Source organism: Mixophyes fleayi, chromosome 10 (assembly GCF_038048845.1).
Source record: "Mixophyes fleayi isolate aMixFle1 chromosome 10, aMixFle1.hap1, whole genome shotgun sequence".
NCBI lineage: Eukaryota > Metazoa > Chordata > Amphibia > Anura > Limnodynastidae > Mixophyes > Mixophyes fleayi.
Window position 1 is genome coordinate 32,317,357 of NC_134411.1, and position 17,173 is coordinate 32,334,529.

Sequence of the window (17,173 nt, forward strand, 5' to 3'; positions counted from 1 at the left end):
CCTAATTCTGCCCACCTCTCTAGGAAATGGGCAGATGCGGGAGACTGCCATACACTCCCGGGAGATCTACCCGGAATACGGGAGTCTCCCGGACATTTCGGGAGAGTTGGCAAGTATGTTGGCAATGTGTTTTCAAAACTCAGGTTGAGTTTTTGAAAAGGTCACAGCAATCTTTGTTACTCATTTTATTTTCATTAAAACCAGAGCTGTATAGTGGAGATGAGGCGTGAACGAGTGCTACTGAGGGTGGAGGGGGCTGTCACCATCCTTGTCTCCCCTACTCGCTTATCCTCAAGCGCCCGCCCAAGGGTGACTCATTGTCTTCAGCCCTGACCATGGTAACACATCAAGATTACAACCTTACTACATTTCTCTTATCATACTATTCTCTTATATTTTCAAAACGATTTTCAGTTTATACCTCTCCATCACAATTCCGCACCTCCCCAAAATGTTACATCCTGCCTAGTCAGCCTATTGGTTAATCAGGGGCCATGCACTACAAAACGCGTTGGATCTACACCTGATCCACCCAGCACACACAGAGGTACTCACCGACACTGCTCTATTGGGGAAATACTCTGCAACCCAAAAACACGTGTGGTGTGCGAAGCAGCAGAAAAATGGCAGATTTCAGGCAGACTGTGCAAAAGTCTTAGGGCTAGATTTACTAAACTGCGGGTTTGAAAAAGTGGAGATGTCGCCTGTAGCAACCAATCAGATTCTAGCTGCCATTTATTTAGTGCACTCTACAAAATGACAGCTAGAACCTGATTGGTTGCTATAGGCAACATCTCCACTTTTTCAAACCCGCAGTTTAGTAAATCTAGCCCTTAATGTGATATCAAAGTTCAACCTCCTACCAGTGTAATTTCATATAATTAAACATTTTTATTTTTCTAAAACACTGCTCGGTTTCGCCTCACTTATGGCTTACATTAATCATTAGGAGGGGACATCGGAACGGTTTTCTTACCTGTGACACTTCTGTGTCTGAAGCTTGTCATAGTGACAATTTTCAAAAACTTGAATTTTGAAAAACAAAATATGTAGTATATTAAGTGAAAGAAAGCAATACAACAAATTGAATCTATCTGTATCTATCTTCTCGTAGTTTTCATTCTATGGGGTAAATGTATCAAGCTGCGAGTTTCCAGCAGGTTTGAAAAGTAGAGATGTTGCCTATAGCAACCAATCAGATTCTAGTTATCATTTATTTAGTACATTCTACAAAATGACAGCTAGAATCTTATTGGTTGCTATAGGCAACATCTCCACCTTCCAAACCCGCAACTTGATACATTTATCCCCTATCTGTTTTTAATCAGATGTTTTGGTGAATAAAAGTTTTCTAATAATTGTTTCATGTAACATATTAAAAATGTGTTAACTTTTTTTTCCATTGGAACGATAACACAATTAAACTAGACAAACAGTCTTACAGAAAAAGAAACAAAGTTTATTTATATAGCAATGAGTAAGTTCTAAGCATTATATGTAACAAACAATTTGGAATAACAAAACAATCAAACTTCAAAATACAACTGAAAGATGCCCAAATTTTGCAATCTACTTAGGTACTTAGGACAGCTGGCTGGGATAAAACACAAGATCTGTTAGAAAGTTTTCAAACGTGACAATCTCTGGTGCTGGAAAGGGTTAAGTGAGTTTGTGAGTGTAAGCGGGGAGGTAAAACGGTCACAGACTGTTACCCACATCACATTGGGGTTAGTGGCACATCTGCACAAGCAGCTCATCCTAGTATACACTGCGAGGACACGATAAGGACAGGACAACACAATCATCCAGGTAAGTCTGTATCATTTATGGAACGTAAAGGATTCTAGAACTCTGACAATTTAAAAGGACAGCGGCATCCAGGGCTCATCCTCTGTAGGAAGCAGATGGTCTCTGTACCACTCACATCCACTCTCGCTCTGAAAGCCACCACCAGAGGCCAGTAACTGACATTACCATGCACTGAACTTTTTAATACAACCAAGGGTGTAACGAGAGCCTTAACCAGTGCATGCAACTGCCGTACGGCCCGGCAGCTCAGGAGTTATCTTAAGCAGTTTTAACAGAACTACAGTTTTGAAGTCTTGAGTTTTATATTTGCTTTTAAGCACTGATATAACAGGGTCACCCATCACGTAGAATATCTGCAGGCAAGTTGGTTACTTCCCTCCAGTGAGCAGATGACAGAGGGACCTGCTGTTGTGAATTCTAAAAAAACATTCTATAGCAACTAGTGCTGGAAGAAACCAAATGCAAGAGGCTGTACACCCACCCCTCTGCTTAAGGAAGAGAATAATTGACAGGGGAGAATTACTTTTAGGTTGTGGTGCACCCGTTGACTAGCCAAAGTGGGGGCAGTAGTTCTGCGGGCTGAACGTGTCCTGCGACGCTTACACTTTTGTACAGCGTGCCTCTTTAGGTTTTTCCATCGCACCGCGCACCTCAGTGTGCTTCTAGTTTGCCGAAGCCTCTCCCGAGAGCGGAGTGTAGACGAGCTCCTTAAAATGCGCTGGGAAGACCACCTAGGCCAGTGATGGCTAACCTATGACACTCCAGGTGTTGTGAAACTACAAGTCCCAGCATGCTCTACCAGCTATCAGCTAGTTATCTACTGGCAAAGTATGCTGGGGATTGTAGTTTCACAACACCTGGAGTGTCAAAGGTTAGCCATCACTGACCTAGGCGGTCCGGCGGAGGTAGCCGCTTTGTGAACTCACCCAATATTGGTGAAAATGCCGCTCCTATCAATAAACAGGGATCTTGGCGCCTCACTGATCTAGGATCCTAAAAAATTAATTGGCTGCATCTTCATGAATGTCGGTCCCGCCCACAAAAATGGCTGCCTTCACGGTGTGTAGGCACTAGTCATTCCTTAAATGTTGTTGCTATTAATAATATTATTAGAATAGACAAACATTGGTCAAATGCTCACTAATTTTCTTATTGTACACGATACAACAGGTAACACATTTGCATAAGGGAATCCCAAAATAGATTAGTAAAAATGTATCATGTAGGTCAGGGAACTTTTTTACCTTTTACCCCCAAATATATTTAGATACGCCGACGTTACCCCCTTGATTTGAAAGGAAGAAAATCATATATTATTAATTATTGGAATTAAACATTTTATTGAATCTATTCAAAATTTCTTTGAAAGCTTCAACTTCAAAACTTCAGGTTTTGGAGAAATGTTGTTGCTTCATTTTTGATACGAGAGCATCAATATTGGGGCATTTTGATGTCCAAGCAATTTGGATACAGTCTCAGGGTCCAATCGATTTCTCTGCTTTGTTTTTATGTTCGTTAGAGTGGAAAATCCTTGTTCGCAAAGGTAGGTTGTTGCAAAAGGCAGCAACTTTTTGACTGCCTCCTCATGTGCAATTTTGAATGTCTTTGCAGCTGTTGACATCCAAAAATATGACAGATCTGCTTTGTTTTCAAATGCAATAGGTGCTTCATTATTGCATCGAAGCTCAAGAAGTGCCTCTGCCAACCCTTGAGGCTCTTCTGGTACAACAGCAATTTCACATTTAAAAGGGTCTACAATCCAACTGACAGCATGTGAATCGGCAGCATTACCCCCAGGAATTTCATTTTTACCCCATTTGGGGTAATTTACCCCTGTTTCCTGACGTAGGTGGTTGCACAGCTTCAACTACAAATCTGGTTTAATAAATGCAAATCCCTGTTTACCCTCTAGATATGGGGAAAAAAAAGTTTCCAAGATGTATGAGATAAAGGCTGCACAGATTAGTTCAGTTTCCAGTAATACAATCGTCCGCCAGGGCAATCAGCCGCTACGACACTGGCTAGATTTTCACTTTAGCTACAGGATGGACGGGGCGAGATAGCATTTACCTTCGGGATGCAAAATTACCAACACTGCTAGTTTTTAGGAGCATAAAAACTCAAAAAAAGGAGATTAATCTACCCTGTGTAGAGTCTGCCTGACCTTTCTGCATTTCTTCCATTATACCGTAGCATTTATTTCACTAACACAGTAAATTGGGTCCGATAAATTATTCATCACATAACATTTTGCACAAAACATCAGCTCTGCTATTTACTGTAGTCCGCTCAGCGCTCGTCTATTTAAAGCAATGTGAAAAGATGGAGCAAACATGCAATTAGCGAGAAATATATTAAATTAGCCGGTATAATGCTTCTCTTTTAGTTACAGTATAGAAGCTATTTTAGGGATTTAATGAACACCTGCAATGTTTTTTTTTACTAAGGACGCTGTTGCCTCCAACATTAATGTGATGTGTTGGGTTATCAGTACATGGAGAGGGGGGGATATAACATTTGCAGGAACAGATAATGGCAATAAGCACCAGGAGATTTCTGTAGCTAGTCCAGGGGTATAATTACAATATTACAAAATTATATATAGCAGCAGTATAATAGCAAAGCGGTGTGTATGTATATTCCATGTAGGATACTGGATAGAAGATTATTTTTACGTAGAACATAGAGATCAAATCGGAGCAATATTTTGGGCGGGTGTAGTGGATCAGGCCATTCCGGGGATATATTAGGTTTGGCTTCAACATTCAATACTTATATCTGCGAATTTGGTTTTCCCAGACTTTATAGTGAATAAAGGTGGAATGATGATCATCAGATTATTCTATTGTGTGGTGTGGATGGGGGAGGACTGCGACACTTAAGACCACATTCTCCTGGCAAAACGTGTGACCAAGACCAGCAAAACCATACAAAGTGACATTCAGGGGGTATATTTACTAAACTGCTGGTTTGAAAAAGTGGAGATGTTGCCCATAGCAACCAATCACATTCTAGCTGTCATTCTGTAGAACATACTAAATAAATGATAACTAGAATCTGATTGGTTGCTATAGGCAACATCTCCACTTTTTCAAACCTGCAAGGGATTTTCTGTGTACCGAAGATTCTTTTGATATTTCTTTAATAGTTTATTTTTGCTGCGCTGGATTTACCAACCCTGTAGGGCAATTTATCTCACATGGCCAAGGGCAGCGTGAACACTATAAATGGTCTCACTGACTTGATACACATGGGGCTTTTCACAAGGGAGACAGTGCCCCGTCACAGCTGCCCCCCCCCCACACCCCCTGGTGCCAAAGTGGTTGACCAGCTGATTGTGTGGCAGTGACAGGTAGACCATACAACTTTTAAATGTTGGCAGTGGGTGTGGTGTGGGCGGAGCTCGGTGAATCACATCATTTTGGCCCCGCCCCCAAGGCACAATGACACAAACACGTCATTTTACCACGTGGGGCAGGCCAAAATGATGCGATTCCTCGAGAATCCTGTCATTGAGGCTCCAAATCCTTCACTAGGAAGAGGGCAGATGCGGGAGGGTACCCTTGTCTCCCAGGAGTCCAGGAGAACTACCCGTAATTCGGGAGCTTCTCTGACATTCCTGGAGAGTTGACAAGTATGCAGTAGACCGCAACTATGGCTCAGTATAGATGTACCAACACGGGTCGCGATCCACTGATAGTGGAAGTGATGGGACACATTTGGCGTCACCGCTGCTGACATTGCATCACGGTGCTGTCATCGGAACCTGTGAGCTGTAAGTGTTCATAGACATATATGACTGTGACACTAACACTTTCTCCTGGAACCTTAACATCAATTCTGGGGTCATTCAGGATCAATTAGAACTCACTCAGCCCTGAATGACCCCAATGTCTGCAATATGCTGTATTCTTGTGCACTATGTGGTTTGCAATAGGGGCGGAGGATTTCTCTAGAAAGTGGTTTGCAATGGGAAGTATTACTCTAATATATGACTGGCAATAACCATTGATCCCTGGGAAACAGATGTCTGGTCATGATGACCTATTTCATGGATTTATGACTGATGTGAGTGAGTTCTCTGTACAGCGCTGCGGAATCCGTGGCACTATATAAATAAATGATGATGATGATGATAAGAGAATGGATGGAAATTGTGCTGAATATTTGGGGTTTGTGGCGTGCGAGGGCCCTAGGATCCATATCATCATCATCATTTCTTTATATAGCACCACTAATTCCGCAGCGCTGTACAGAGAACTCACTCACATCAGTCCCTGCCCCATTGGAGCTTACAGTCTAAATTCCCTAATATAGACACCACGCACGCACAGACAGACAGACAGAGAGACAGAGAGGGAGAGACTAGGGTCAATTTAGATAGCAGCCAATTAATCTACCAGCATGTTTTTGGAGTGTGGGAACAAACCAGAGCACCCAGAGGAAATCCACGCAAACACAGGGAGAACATACAAACTCCTCACAGATGAGGCCATGGTCGGGAATCGAACTCATGACCCCAGTGCTGTGAGGCAGAAGTGCTAACCACTAGGTCACTATGCTGCACTGTAATATCCTCAATTAAATCGATTACACCAGAAGTTTCCTGATGTGGAGCTTTAGGTCCAATAAATAAGTTGGTTGGTTGACATACACAGACTGTACAAAAAGTAGATCCTATACCACAAAAGTCTGCGATCTAGACAGTATTGTGCATGATGCACTTAATATATACACGTGCTACGGGCCAAAGTACCCCTGCAAATTATTAAATGTTGGCAAATCTGGTGTATGTCTGTCATGAAGGTGCAAAATTTTATAATATATTCCAAGTGTGTTCATTTGAAAGGGATGCAACCTGATTAATTGCCCCGATACCCAATTACAGTGTACAATAACAAAGAACACAATGCAACTCCATTATTAGTGAAATAAGCCACATTTGTATTGGATTATTATCATTATTAGCAATAGTAGTAGTATTATGGTATAACAGTGCAACACTGTAAACAGATAACACTACAACTCTCAACACAGCTACTGTGATGCACAGGGTCAATTCAGTGCAGAATGCAGATTACAATGAAACATAATTTCAGCTCACTGCACTACTGACACTGAAGCAGATATATCTAATAACAAATGCACCTGCAAAAAGGAACCCCTTATATCAGAGATAGGCAACCTGTGGTCCTCCAGCTTGTGTAGAACTACAAGTTCCAGCATTCCCTGAGCCAGCAAGGACAACCACATGTTGCCTAGTTCTGCCTTATTCACAACCTGAGTTATAAGGACAGACATACTGCACCTGAAGATCCTTCATCTCAAGGCCGACTAGTCCCACAATAAAGCATACATAGGTTTAGCTGGAAGCTGAAAGGAAGCCCCTGTCGGTGAGGAGGCTGCTGGGAAATGTAGTTCAGTTCTGTAAGTAAGGTATAAGAGGAAGCGGAAAAGGAAACTACATTTCCCACAAGGCAGCGCGCTGTAGAGAACTACTCTTTAAGGCTCTAGCAACCGTTGCTAACCAAGCTAGGAATTAACTCTTTCTGTGCTGGAGATCACATATTGTTGCTGCAGGAAGGTCTGCAGTGTGCACTGATGTATAATAGGTTTTGCATACATTTCCATACATTAGATTGCATTACACATTGATAATATCTACATTACAGTACTTTCTTTAGCATATTTTTTAATTGAACTATATTTTACCATACAATCATCTATACCATGTCAAAACACATTACTACATTCATATTTGTACCAAACACCAAACATAAATATAATAATTAGTGATTTATTTATTTATTTTTTTATTTTATTTTTATTCTTTATTTTTTTCACAAGTAAATCAACTTACACAAGTTAGGCATTAATGATAAACATACGTTTAACTTTTTTTCCACATTTTTATATGATTTCAAATACTCTTCAGAGTTTTTTTATATTTAGCACACCCCAAGGAGGTGCGAGATAAAACAGCATATTTTCCTGTTTAACATGCCGTTAAAGAACAATTGAATAGCTTTTAACGCAGCTGCCTCTCGCACACCCTATACTTTCACTAGACCTTCTACTGGAGCGCAAGAGGACCGTTTCATGAAAAAAACGAAGAGCTAAAAATGGAATTGAATTGTGGGTAAAGTTAACCCCCTCGAAAATGATAAAAAAAAACAACTCGCTGACAATTGAATACCCCCTCTAATGGAGATATATTATTATTATTATTATTATTATTATTATTATTATTTATTATTATTACTATTACTATTATTAATATTTATTATAAATAGGTGCAACTTTTTCTGCCCACTGACATATTTTTTGTCTGACAATCCGGTGTGGTACTACAAGTCCCAACATGCCCTGTATTTACTTAATTGTGAAAAATGTTAAATTATTCCCAGGGATATCAAGTTACTGATGCAACTAAGCACATCAAACACTAGACTGTCTGAGGTGACATTTGTGTACTAGAATCCCCATCACTTTATTTTTCACTAACCTTGGTTATTGTAATTGTTTGCACTTTAAATACTGCAATAATTATTAACTTCTCAAGCTCAGAATAATAGCAGATAGCGAAAATTGCATTTAACATACAGAACAAAAAGCTCTCTGGATGTGCATAGTCCTCTGGGGGCGCCCTAGGCAGCACCCCACCATCACTCAGAAGTAGAGCTAGTCCCCTCGGGCATTGCGCCCGCACTCCTGCTGAGTCTTACCATAGCAGACGGGAGGAGTGGGCAGTATCTTCAGCACCTCAGACTGGGAGGGTGGCGTTTGGCTGTGACATTATAGCACAGCACCACACTCCTAGCGTAACATGGAGATGGAAGAGCAGCCGGTGTAGGAAGCTGCTGGCTGTTCACCTTCGTGCCAGCGGCTGGCGCTCCATGTGGTGCCACTTCAATGGCATTACAAGAAACACTGGATGAGTGACATTATGGGGACAAAGATTTTGGTGCAAGGTGTCTCCGGAACGTCTACGGAGACACATCGCGCAGATGTTATGCAGGAATCCCTGCTAATTGTTTCTCGCACCCCAAAAAAATTAGTGGAGATTCCTACCGTAACTGCGCACTAGAGCAGAGGTAGGCTGGGATGGAGGGCAGGGGAGCATCTGTGGGCTACCTGGGGCTGGGTCACTGGGCCACCTTCCTTTTTTTATTCCTTTAAAATATTTCTAATGGGCTGCTGAGTCAAGTCAGAGGCAACCACAGGATTTGTAGAGGGGGGTTTTCAAACCACGCCACCAGTGGGCGTCACCAGCATGCATGGGGGCATAGCTATAATATTAGACAGTGCTTGGCTGCTCTCCAACTCTTCCTATCCCCATAATATACATGGGCAATGCTGAGTGCAGTACTGTTAGGTGCACGCAGCTCTCCCTTTTCAAGCAGAGCCGTGTGAAGAGGGGGCAAAGTCCAGCCACCTCAATTATACAGTGCCCCAGGCTTGGAGGGGGGTTTCCAGGCACTAGAACCCCCCTCCCCCCCTCGGTTTACCTATGCACGTCTTGCCTCCCCCTGGCAGAAATTTACCAGCTCTTTCCTGTACTAGGGCATTGCAGAATTAGTTGCTGTGTAACATTGTGCTTTACAATATGGACATTTAGATCTGATGTGAACAGGCGTAAGTTTTCCAATCCAAAGTTTCTCTCGCCCTTCAGTCACTTTATCCCCTTAATCTGACCAGATAATGTCGTTATTTTCTTTTATTTCTATTTTTATCCTGAATAGTTTTTATTAAGGTATTTTAATTAATGGGGAAAATAAAAATTAAAAAAGGGAAAGAGGGATCCAAAAAGGACCAAGGGAAGAGAGTACATGGGGGGAATGAACTCAACGAAACATACAAACCAGTATAAACATCTCCAAAATCAAAAGTCTCTATTTTATTTTATCATTTATTTAGTACATTCTACAAAATGACAGCTAGAATCCGATTGGTTGCTATGGGCAACATCTCCACTTTAGTAAATATACCCCTCAAAATTGAACAACTAGCGTTTAGAAAAATTCTACCTCAACACGAGTAAAATGGCAACAAGTACAGTAAAGCTAGACACAACAGTTTCTAGTGTCATAGCTGTTGGTACGTGCTTAAAACATATGTAAAACACATTAAGAAAACACCATTGGCTATAAGCCCTCATACTATAGTCAAAACAAAACAATGAACATATAGCAGAATTTGGGTAATAAAGAGACTCCCTCCAAAAAAGTAATGACCTTGGAGGATTGCAAAACCAGTGTAAGGATGGAACAGTGTAAAACATTTAAAAATATGTGAGTTTTCTTCCCGTCAGTCTGTAATATTTTGACTTTCAAAATCCGTTTTGCCCAGAGATAAGTTTACCTGGAGCAATGTAACGGTGCATAAATATATAGTGTATTTGTGTGCAAATTTGTATAGAGATTGTATGCATTTATTATTTAGCATCTGTTACGGAGACAGATAGATTGTAGGAAAAAGTCATAAAAGGATAGGATGAACAAGAAAGTTAGATATTCAGTCACTAAGTAATGCAGTTTATATACCAGGGGCCTGATTCATTAGTGATCTTATCTGCCGTTTTTTAATTATCTTAAGCAAATCCACTCTGTGCATGCTCAGAAAAGGGAGATAAGAAGCAAAATCTACTGCGCAAGTGAAGAAATTCTTAAGTTAAGATGAAAATCCATCTTAACTTCACTCTTATCTCCCAGTTTCTTCTTAAAATAAGCATCTTAACTTTTGCACAAGATAAGATCACTAATGAATCAGGCCCCAGATCTTTATCATGACTGGGCACTGTCACATAATGTTTGTTTTGACAAATTTGCATTCAGAAATTATCGCTCAGTATCACTCAGCTGCCACTGCAAGATTTTCTTGGTAAAACTTGGCGATAACTGATTTTACGTCACTGCGATAAATGGAGAAAGAAAATCATTGTTATCGCCACATAATAGTAAGTTTGCACCATGTTTGCACATATCAATATAAACAAAGAAAACATAGGGGGAGGTTCAGTTGCTGGCGAAGTGGCATGCGGACATCACTGCGCTGTCTGCTGGGCACATTGCTGGGCATTACGGTATGAATCTCTGTTTTTTATTCTGCGTAACTCTATGAGGTGCGAGAAAAATTTAGCGGAGACTTCTACCATAACGGCGCACTGTGTCTCCTTGGCTGTTCCGTAGACACTTCACGCCAAATCGAATCTCCCCCATAAAATAGTTTTTAGGAAGTTATTTCACAACATAGTGCGGTAAACATAGATGTGGCATAACCTATAGCAGCCAGTCATATATTAGTGGCTGGTTGTGCGCCGCTGATCTGCAAGTGATTTACCCTCGCACATCGAGCCTAGAGCCAATCATTCAGGAACTTGGACAAAAGATTGTATTATGATCAGTGGCCGAAGTGTGTGTCAGCCTCATGCATAGGGCGGTGGTGGCGGTGATGGTAATTATGGTGCTGACAATGGTGTTGACGATGGATATGATGATGATGTTTATGGTAATGATGATGATGGGGATAATGGTGGTGATGTTGGGTGTTGGGAATAAGCATGATGACGATGGTTTTGATGTTGAAGACGGTGATGATTTTTATGTTGATGACGTGTAATGACAATCCCTATTTTGTCATCTGCAGGTGTAATGACCCTTCAAACAATAGTAGCTTCCAGTAACACATCTCTGATCCAGCCGGGATTTTCCCTGTTCCGACTTGGCAGCCATGTTTTTTTATTTGGACAGAAAGGCTGGCCAAAACGCTCCTGCCCCACAGGCGTGTTCCTCGTGGATTTGAAAAACAATGAGATGAAACTTCGTTCCACCACATTTACCAATGAATCTTGCTACCTCCCTCCGTTGAGGTATCCGGCTGTGACCAGCTTCTCAGATAGCTCGGGGGGCGAAGTCAGCAAGTACCTCATCCATGGAGGGAAGACCCCAAACAATGAGCTATCTCAAAAGTTATACATCATGTCCATGGCATCCTCGGCCAACAAACGGACACTCTTCTGTTTAGAGAAAGATTTAGTGGGGGATATTCCAGAAGCGAGGTATGGTCATTCAATGAATGTGGTTCACAGCAGGGGCAAAACTGCAGTGGTGCTATTTGGTGGACGGTCCTATGTGCCGCTGAGTCAAAGGACTACAGAAAAATGGAATAGTGTCATCGATAGTCAACCCTACGTCTATCTTCTTGACCTCCAGTTTGGTTGCTCTAGCTTGTACGCCATCAAAGAGATTCAGGATGGGCTTTCCTTCCATGTGTCAATATCCAGAAATGATACCGTCTATATAATGGGTGGACATTCAATTGAAAACAATATTAGGTCAACAAATATCTACAAGATTAAAGTGGAACTCCTACTCGGAAGTCCGGCTATAACTTGTACAGTTCTGCAAAGTAACCTATCGTTTTCAAGTGCTATTGTAACTCATACCTGCCCAGATGAGTTTCTGATTGTTGGTGGATACGAGTCGGACAGCCAGAAGAGGTTGAGCTGTAACAAAGTTTCCATAAGTAGTGACAACATTAATATCCAAGAACTAGAGACTCCCGATTGGACTGGGGAAATTAAGCACAGCAAGACATGGTTTGGTGCAAATATGGGTCATGGAGCCGTGCTTTTTGGAATCCCAGGTGACAATAAGAACAATAATTCCGAGAGTAGCTTCTTTTTCTACATACTAAATCTTGGAAAAGATGAGAATCTGATGCAGTCATGCAGCCAAGGATCTCTTGAGGAGCAAGAAGACTCCATGCCCCTTGAAGACTCGGAAGAGCTCACATTCAACGTAGATGGAGACTTTTTTGATGACGCTTATAACGAAGATGATGAGGAGGACGAGTCAGTAACTGGATACTGGATCACATGCTGCGTTGGCTGCGATCTGGATATAAACACGTGGGTTCCTTATTATTCCACGGAACTAAACAGGCCAGCCATGATCTACTGCTCCAGCGAGGCCGGGCACTGGGTACATGCCCAATGTATGGAGCTGTCAGAAGGCATGCTGATTCACCTGTCTGAAAACAATGTCAAATATTTCTGCAATGACCATGTTAAATTGGAAAGGGGTCTGCTAACTCCTAAAAAGATGACTCCCATTATGAAACCATCAATAAAGCGAGTAGGTCAAAAATCATCTATCAGCAGAATGTCACCAATGAAGAAGTCTTTTCTCAGACGCTTGTTTGAGTAAAGGCCTTTGGGGTCTAGAATGTGGCTTGATACATTTAATGGAAATTTAATAGTTAAGGGTAGTGATTATATTAGAGAAACATTATAAGGAAAATTAAACATTTAGACCACAATATGTGCTTTTTAGAATTCTCCTTTCAGAGTAAGATTAAGACAAGAGTTAGACAAGAGTAAAACAAGAGTAAGACAAGAGTAAAACAAGAGTAAGACAAGAGTTAGACAAGAGTAAAACAAGAGTAAGACAAGAGTAAAACAAGAGTAAGACAAGAGTTAGACAAGAGTAAAACAAGAGTAAGACAAGAGTTAGACAAGAGTAAAACAAGAGTAAGACAAGAGTTCTCCAGTGTATCTTTTTATAGACATTTGGCCACTTGGAGTCACTGTCCCATTGGAAACTGTTAATTCATTGTATCTTGACAAATTAGTCATTGTGGTAGCTCCCAATTATATTCTATATTTTTAAGTACACATACAAAGAAAAATAAAGTTTTCTGTGCAGTATAAATTCTTGACCAATAAAGCATTATTATAGGTATAAAGGTTAAACTGACATATTTTGTGACCTAACTCGCCATTAACCTTTTCATTACCATATTTTCAGGGTGCATATCACCAAAAGAGACCTCCGACGGGGATTCCTTCTTAAACAGGAAATAATTTTTCTTTTATTTATATTTTGTAGGACCCAACTGATAATAATACATGACCTCTGATCCAGCCAAGATTTTCAGCATATCGACTGGGCAGAAACATTGTCAAAACAATGTGTTGAAACCTCTACCACCTCACGGTTCACCCCGGCGTGTCCTCTCCTCGCCGTTTGTCCTGTTGCCATTCATATAAGGCTACAGGTTAACAGCAGGTAGATGTTGGGCTGCATCAGTGGCGGGATTAGGATTAGCCCGCAGGTGGGAGGTTGATCAGGTTAGGCTCGGGTTGGTTATTAATAGACTGGGGGGGGGTTCAATTAGAACTAAGGGACATTAGGGTTGGACCTCCGGGTGGTGGTAGGCTAAGGAATGGGAGAAGTGACACTTTTATGGCACATACCAGGCTGGAGAAATACAGCAGCATTGTCGATGAGAATTTCAGCAATTGCTCTTTGACTAGTCATATAGAAGCAACAAGCAATTGTCTGAGAGTAATTTACCTAGGTCTACATGTTATTTAATGTGAGGTGCAGAGCAACAATTGCACGAGAGCCTTTACATTTACAACGTGGTCATACTCTTTAGTGGGACAGTGCGTGGTAATAGAAGTCAGTTATGTGAATCAGCCCTAACTGTGCATACATCGGAGGAAGCTTTCAATGATAAGTATATGATTCGAAGATGCACCAAACCATATGACATCATTGGGCCTAGCTAGGAGCAATTCTAAAAAAAATGGAGCAAATTTGCTCCTGGACAAGCCAATTTGCAATAAGAGGGGTACAAATGCATGTTTTCTTTTGCATACCGTGGCATACTGGCTCTTTTTACGTGTAGCACAGACATACTGGACAGCTGGGATACGCCAAATCCCATCTCTAAATCTTTTTGTACATTTTAAATTTGCCTTTCTTCAGTGCAGCATGGATTTGCCAAGGTGCAAATTTGCTCCCTTTTAATTTATTTACTTTATGCATACATCTAAATAAGGCTCATTGTGACTTCCCCACCACATTGCAAACATTGTTAAGGATGCATGTTCACGGGACAGGTTTCCTTGCATTTTTCTACATTGCATTCACTTATTGTTTTACACATAAGGAAAATACTGTCCGTTTTGTCATATATCACACAAATACTTGATAGCTTGTTTGTACACTGAAATTTAAAGTTGATCTAGGACATGCCCTACCCCAACTATAAATCTGCCATCACGTTATAAATTTACCTCCCCCTCCAATGCCACATGGTTTTGCCTTACTTGCATACTTTTGCTTAACACGCCTGATTTACATGCGCTTTAAAACAAATAACGCACAATACGCTCGTTTTGCGTGCCTTAATGAATCAGTCTCCCAGTGCGCTTTGAAAATGAAGCCGTTTGTTTGAGTTTCCATTATTTTGTCTGTTACCTCTATGTCTGTGACTAAACTAAACGTGTGTAATTTGATTTATTAGCATCGGTGAGAAGTTCTGTTCCGAAGATTTTGGCAGTGTATAACTCTTGCCGAGTTAAGTAATTAACAGTACACATTTGGGGAAGGGTGGTATGTGAGAGGTATTGAATTTTTAAGTTCCTGTCAAATATATTATAAATTGCCCATATCTCCGAGTCAGAAGTTTCCACCGATGTTTATAAGTTCGGAGTCTGCTCAAAGTACACAATCAATCTTGTACCCATCTTATACCCATGGTATATTACAGCAGTTGTAAAATGATTTCTGATTACAAAAAGAATTACAGATATAAGAGTGGGGAACTGCGAAGAGATTCACTGGAACCATTTTTTGCAGACAAATGTGGTTTTGCAAATGGAATAATATGTTCCACTTATTGTTGTTTTACAAGAACATTAGCTGTTGTTTCAAATCTCTAAAGCAATTACTTAATTCTCCATTTGAGGACAGAGAGGGGAGAGAGCGTTGTGAGAGCCCTAGCTGATCAATGCGAGTCTGGAAACCTATTCATTAAGCAGATTGCCTGCTAAAGCCCGTTATTTGTAGCTTGTTGTAACAGCAACTGATAAAGGCTTTTGTTTTTTGCCATTGATGAAATAAAACGCAAACTGCTTGAACGTATCTGGGATTTCCTGATTGGTTTGTAAGTCCGTAGATCATTGTCTAACGCAAACTGAGACAAGACGATGGGAAAGACAACAGAGGCAGCTGATAGTGTGCGAAGAAGTCCGAAGAGCGGGTGCAATCATTAATACACCTAATTACTTTTATGCTAACGAGCCACTTCTTGAAAACAATTGTATTGCTATGTCCGTGGGCAAATTGAATGATCATTATTAAGTGGCCCATTTTCCAGGCATGTTCACTTTGTTAAGTTCATCAGATTTCGATTTTTCTATGTCATACTTGCCAACTCTCCCGGAATGTCCGGGAGACTCCCAAATTCTGGGTGGGTCTCCCGGACTCCTAGAAGAGCTGGTAAATCTCCCACATCCTGCTCGTAGTGAGCCTAACTTACACCATTACACGGGGGAAACACCTAATTTTGCCCCCTCCCCGGGGACAAAATGATGATTTCATCAGAGGGACGGGGCGAAAATGACACAATTTGCTGTGTTCTGCCCCCTTCCACTCTCCCACCACACCCCCCCACCAGGATCTCCCAGAGTCCACCAACAGAAAAGCCAGTCTGGAGTGGATGTGAACCAGTGGCGATCGCCCCCCCTAGCAGGGGCTTGCTGCCGGCGGCTGCACAATATGTGCAGGTCCGCTCGGCAGTGTGCTGCCCGGCTGCTCTGATTGTGTTTAAAACACAATCAGAGCAGCTGGGCAGCACATTGTCACTGCCGAGCGGACCTGCACATATTGTGCAGCCGCCGGCAGCCTTGAAGTCAAAAAGAGGCGGGGCCTAAATCGCCCCCCCTAAATCGCCCCGGGTAGGATACTTTTCTAGATCCGCCCCTGATGTGACCAGTGGTGGGATTCAAATAAATTAACCGGTTCTCTGCCCTAATGACTGTTTTAAGTATACAAAAATGTGTTTTGCCCCTCAAAACACTGCAATGCTGTCTTTGCCCCTCAAAACACTCTGCCATGTTGCCTTTGCTCCCCCTTGCTTCCGTTCCTTCACTTACCTTTTCTATTGGCTTCTTTCTTCTCTTTTCTCCTCTTCTTGTCTTCTGTCTTCTTGCTTCTTGCTTGCCGCTGACTCCACCCTCACTGAATGTCGGTCATGATGAAGTCATGCCCGACATTCAGTGCAGACGGAGCAGAGAGGAGGAGGAGTGTAGACGCTGCAGACAGGTGAGGTTTTCTTTGTCTTTTTTCAAGGAGCCTGCTCCCCCCAGCAACAAAATGGGTGGACTCAGCCTGTAGTCACTGGTTCGCCAAACCGAGCTTAAAATTAGGTATCGGTGAACCTGTGAGAACTGGCTGAATCCCACCGCTGGGTTTGACTAACGCTTAACAAGCATTAATCTATTTACAGCCCAATAGAATCTCCACTTTTCTGGCTACCTGTCATGTTTTAAGACTTTCCAGAACTGCCACGC

At 41.6% G+C, this 17,173-nt stretch overlaps 2 protein-coding genes across 3 annotated transcripts in view; one reads left to right on the top strand and one right to left on the bottom strand.

The window, feature by feature from the left end:
• Positions 1 to 7,206, bottom strand: part of IFTAP (intraflagellar transport associated protein) — a 31,075-nt gene extending 23,869 nt beyond the window's left edge. Inside the window, exon 1 of one of the 2 annotated variants that reach the window (XM_075188322.1) lies at positions 7,118 to 7,206. In XM_075188322.1, the coding sequence (XP_075044423.1) occupies positions 7,118 to 7,132 (15 nt within the window). In that variant the 5' untranslated portion in view covers positions 7,133 to 7,206. Of the gene's footprint in view, positions 1 to 7,112 lie in introns of both variants that reach the window. The other variant, XM_075188323.1, reaches the window with a different exon arrangement.
• A 4,253-nt stretch (positions 7,207 to 11,459) lies between these two features.
• On the top strand, positions 11,460 to 13,458 carry RAG2 (recombination activating 2). The gene has a single exon (XM_075187497.1). The coding sequence runs from the start codon at positions 11,460 to 11,462 to the stop codon at positions 13,014 to 13,016; it is 1,557 nt and encodes a 518-aa protein (XP_075043598.1). The 3' UTR covers positions 13,017 to 13,458.
• The last annotated feature ends 3,715 nt before the right edge of the window (positions 13,459 to 17,173 follow it).

What these genes read in the sequence shown, in the direction of transcription:
- RAG2 (XM_075187497.1), top strand. Translation starts at nt 11,460, where the DNA reads ATGACCCTTCAAACAATAGTAGCTTCCAGTAACACATCTCTGATCCAG.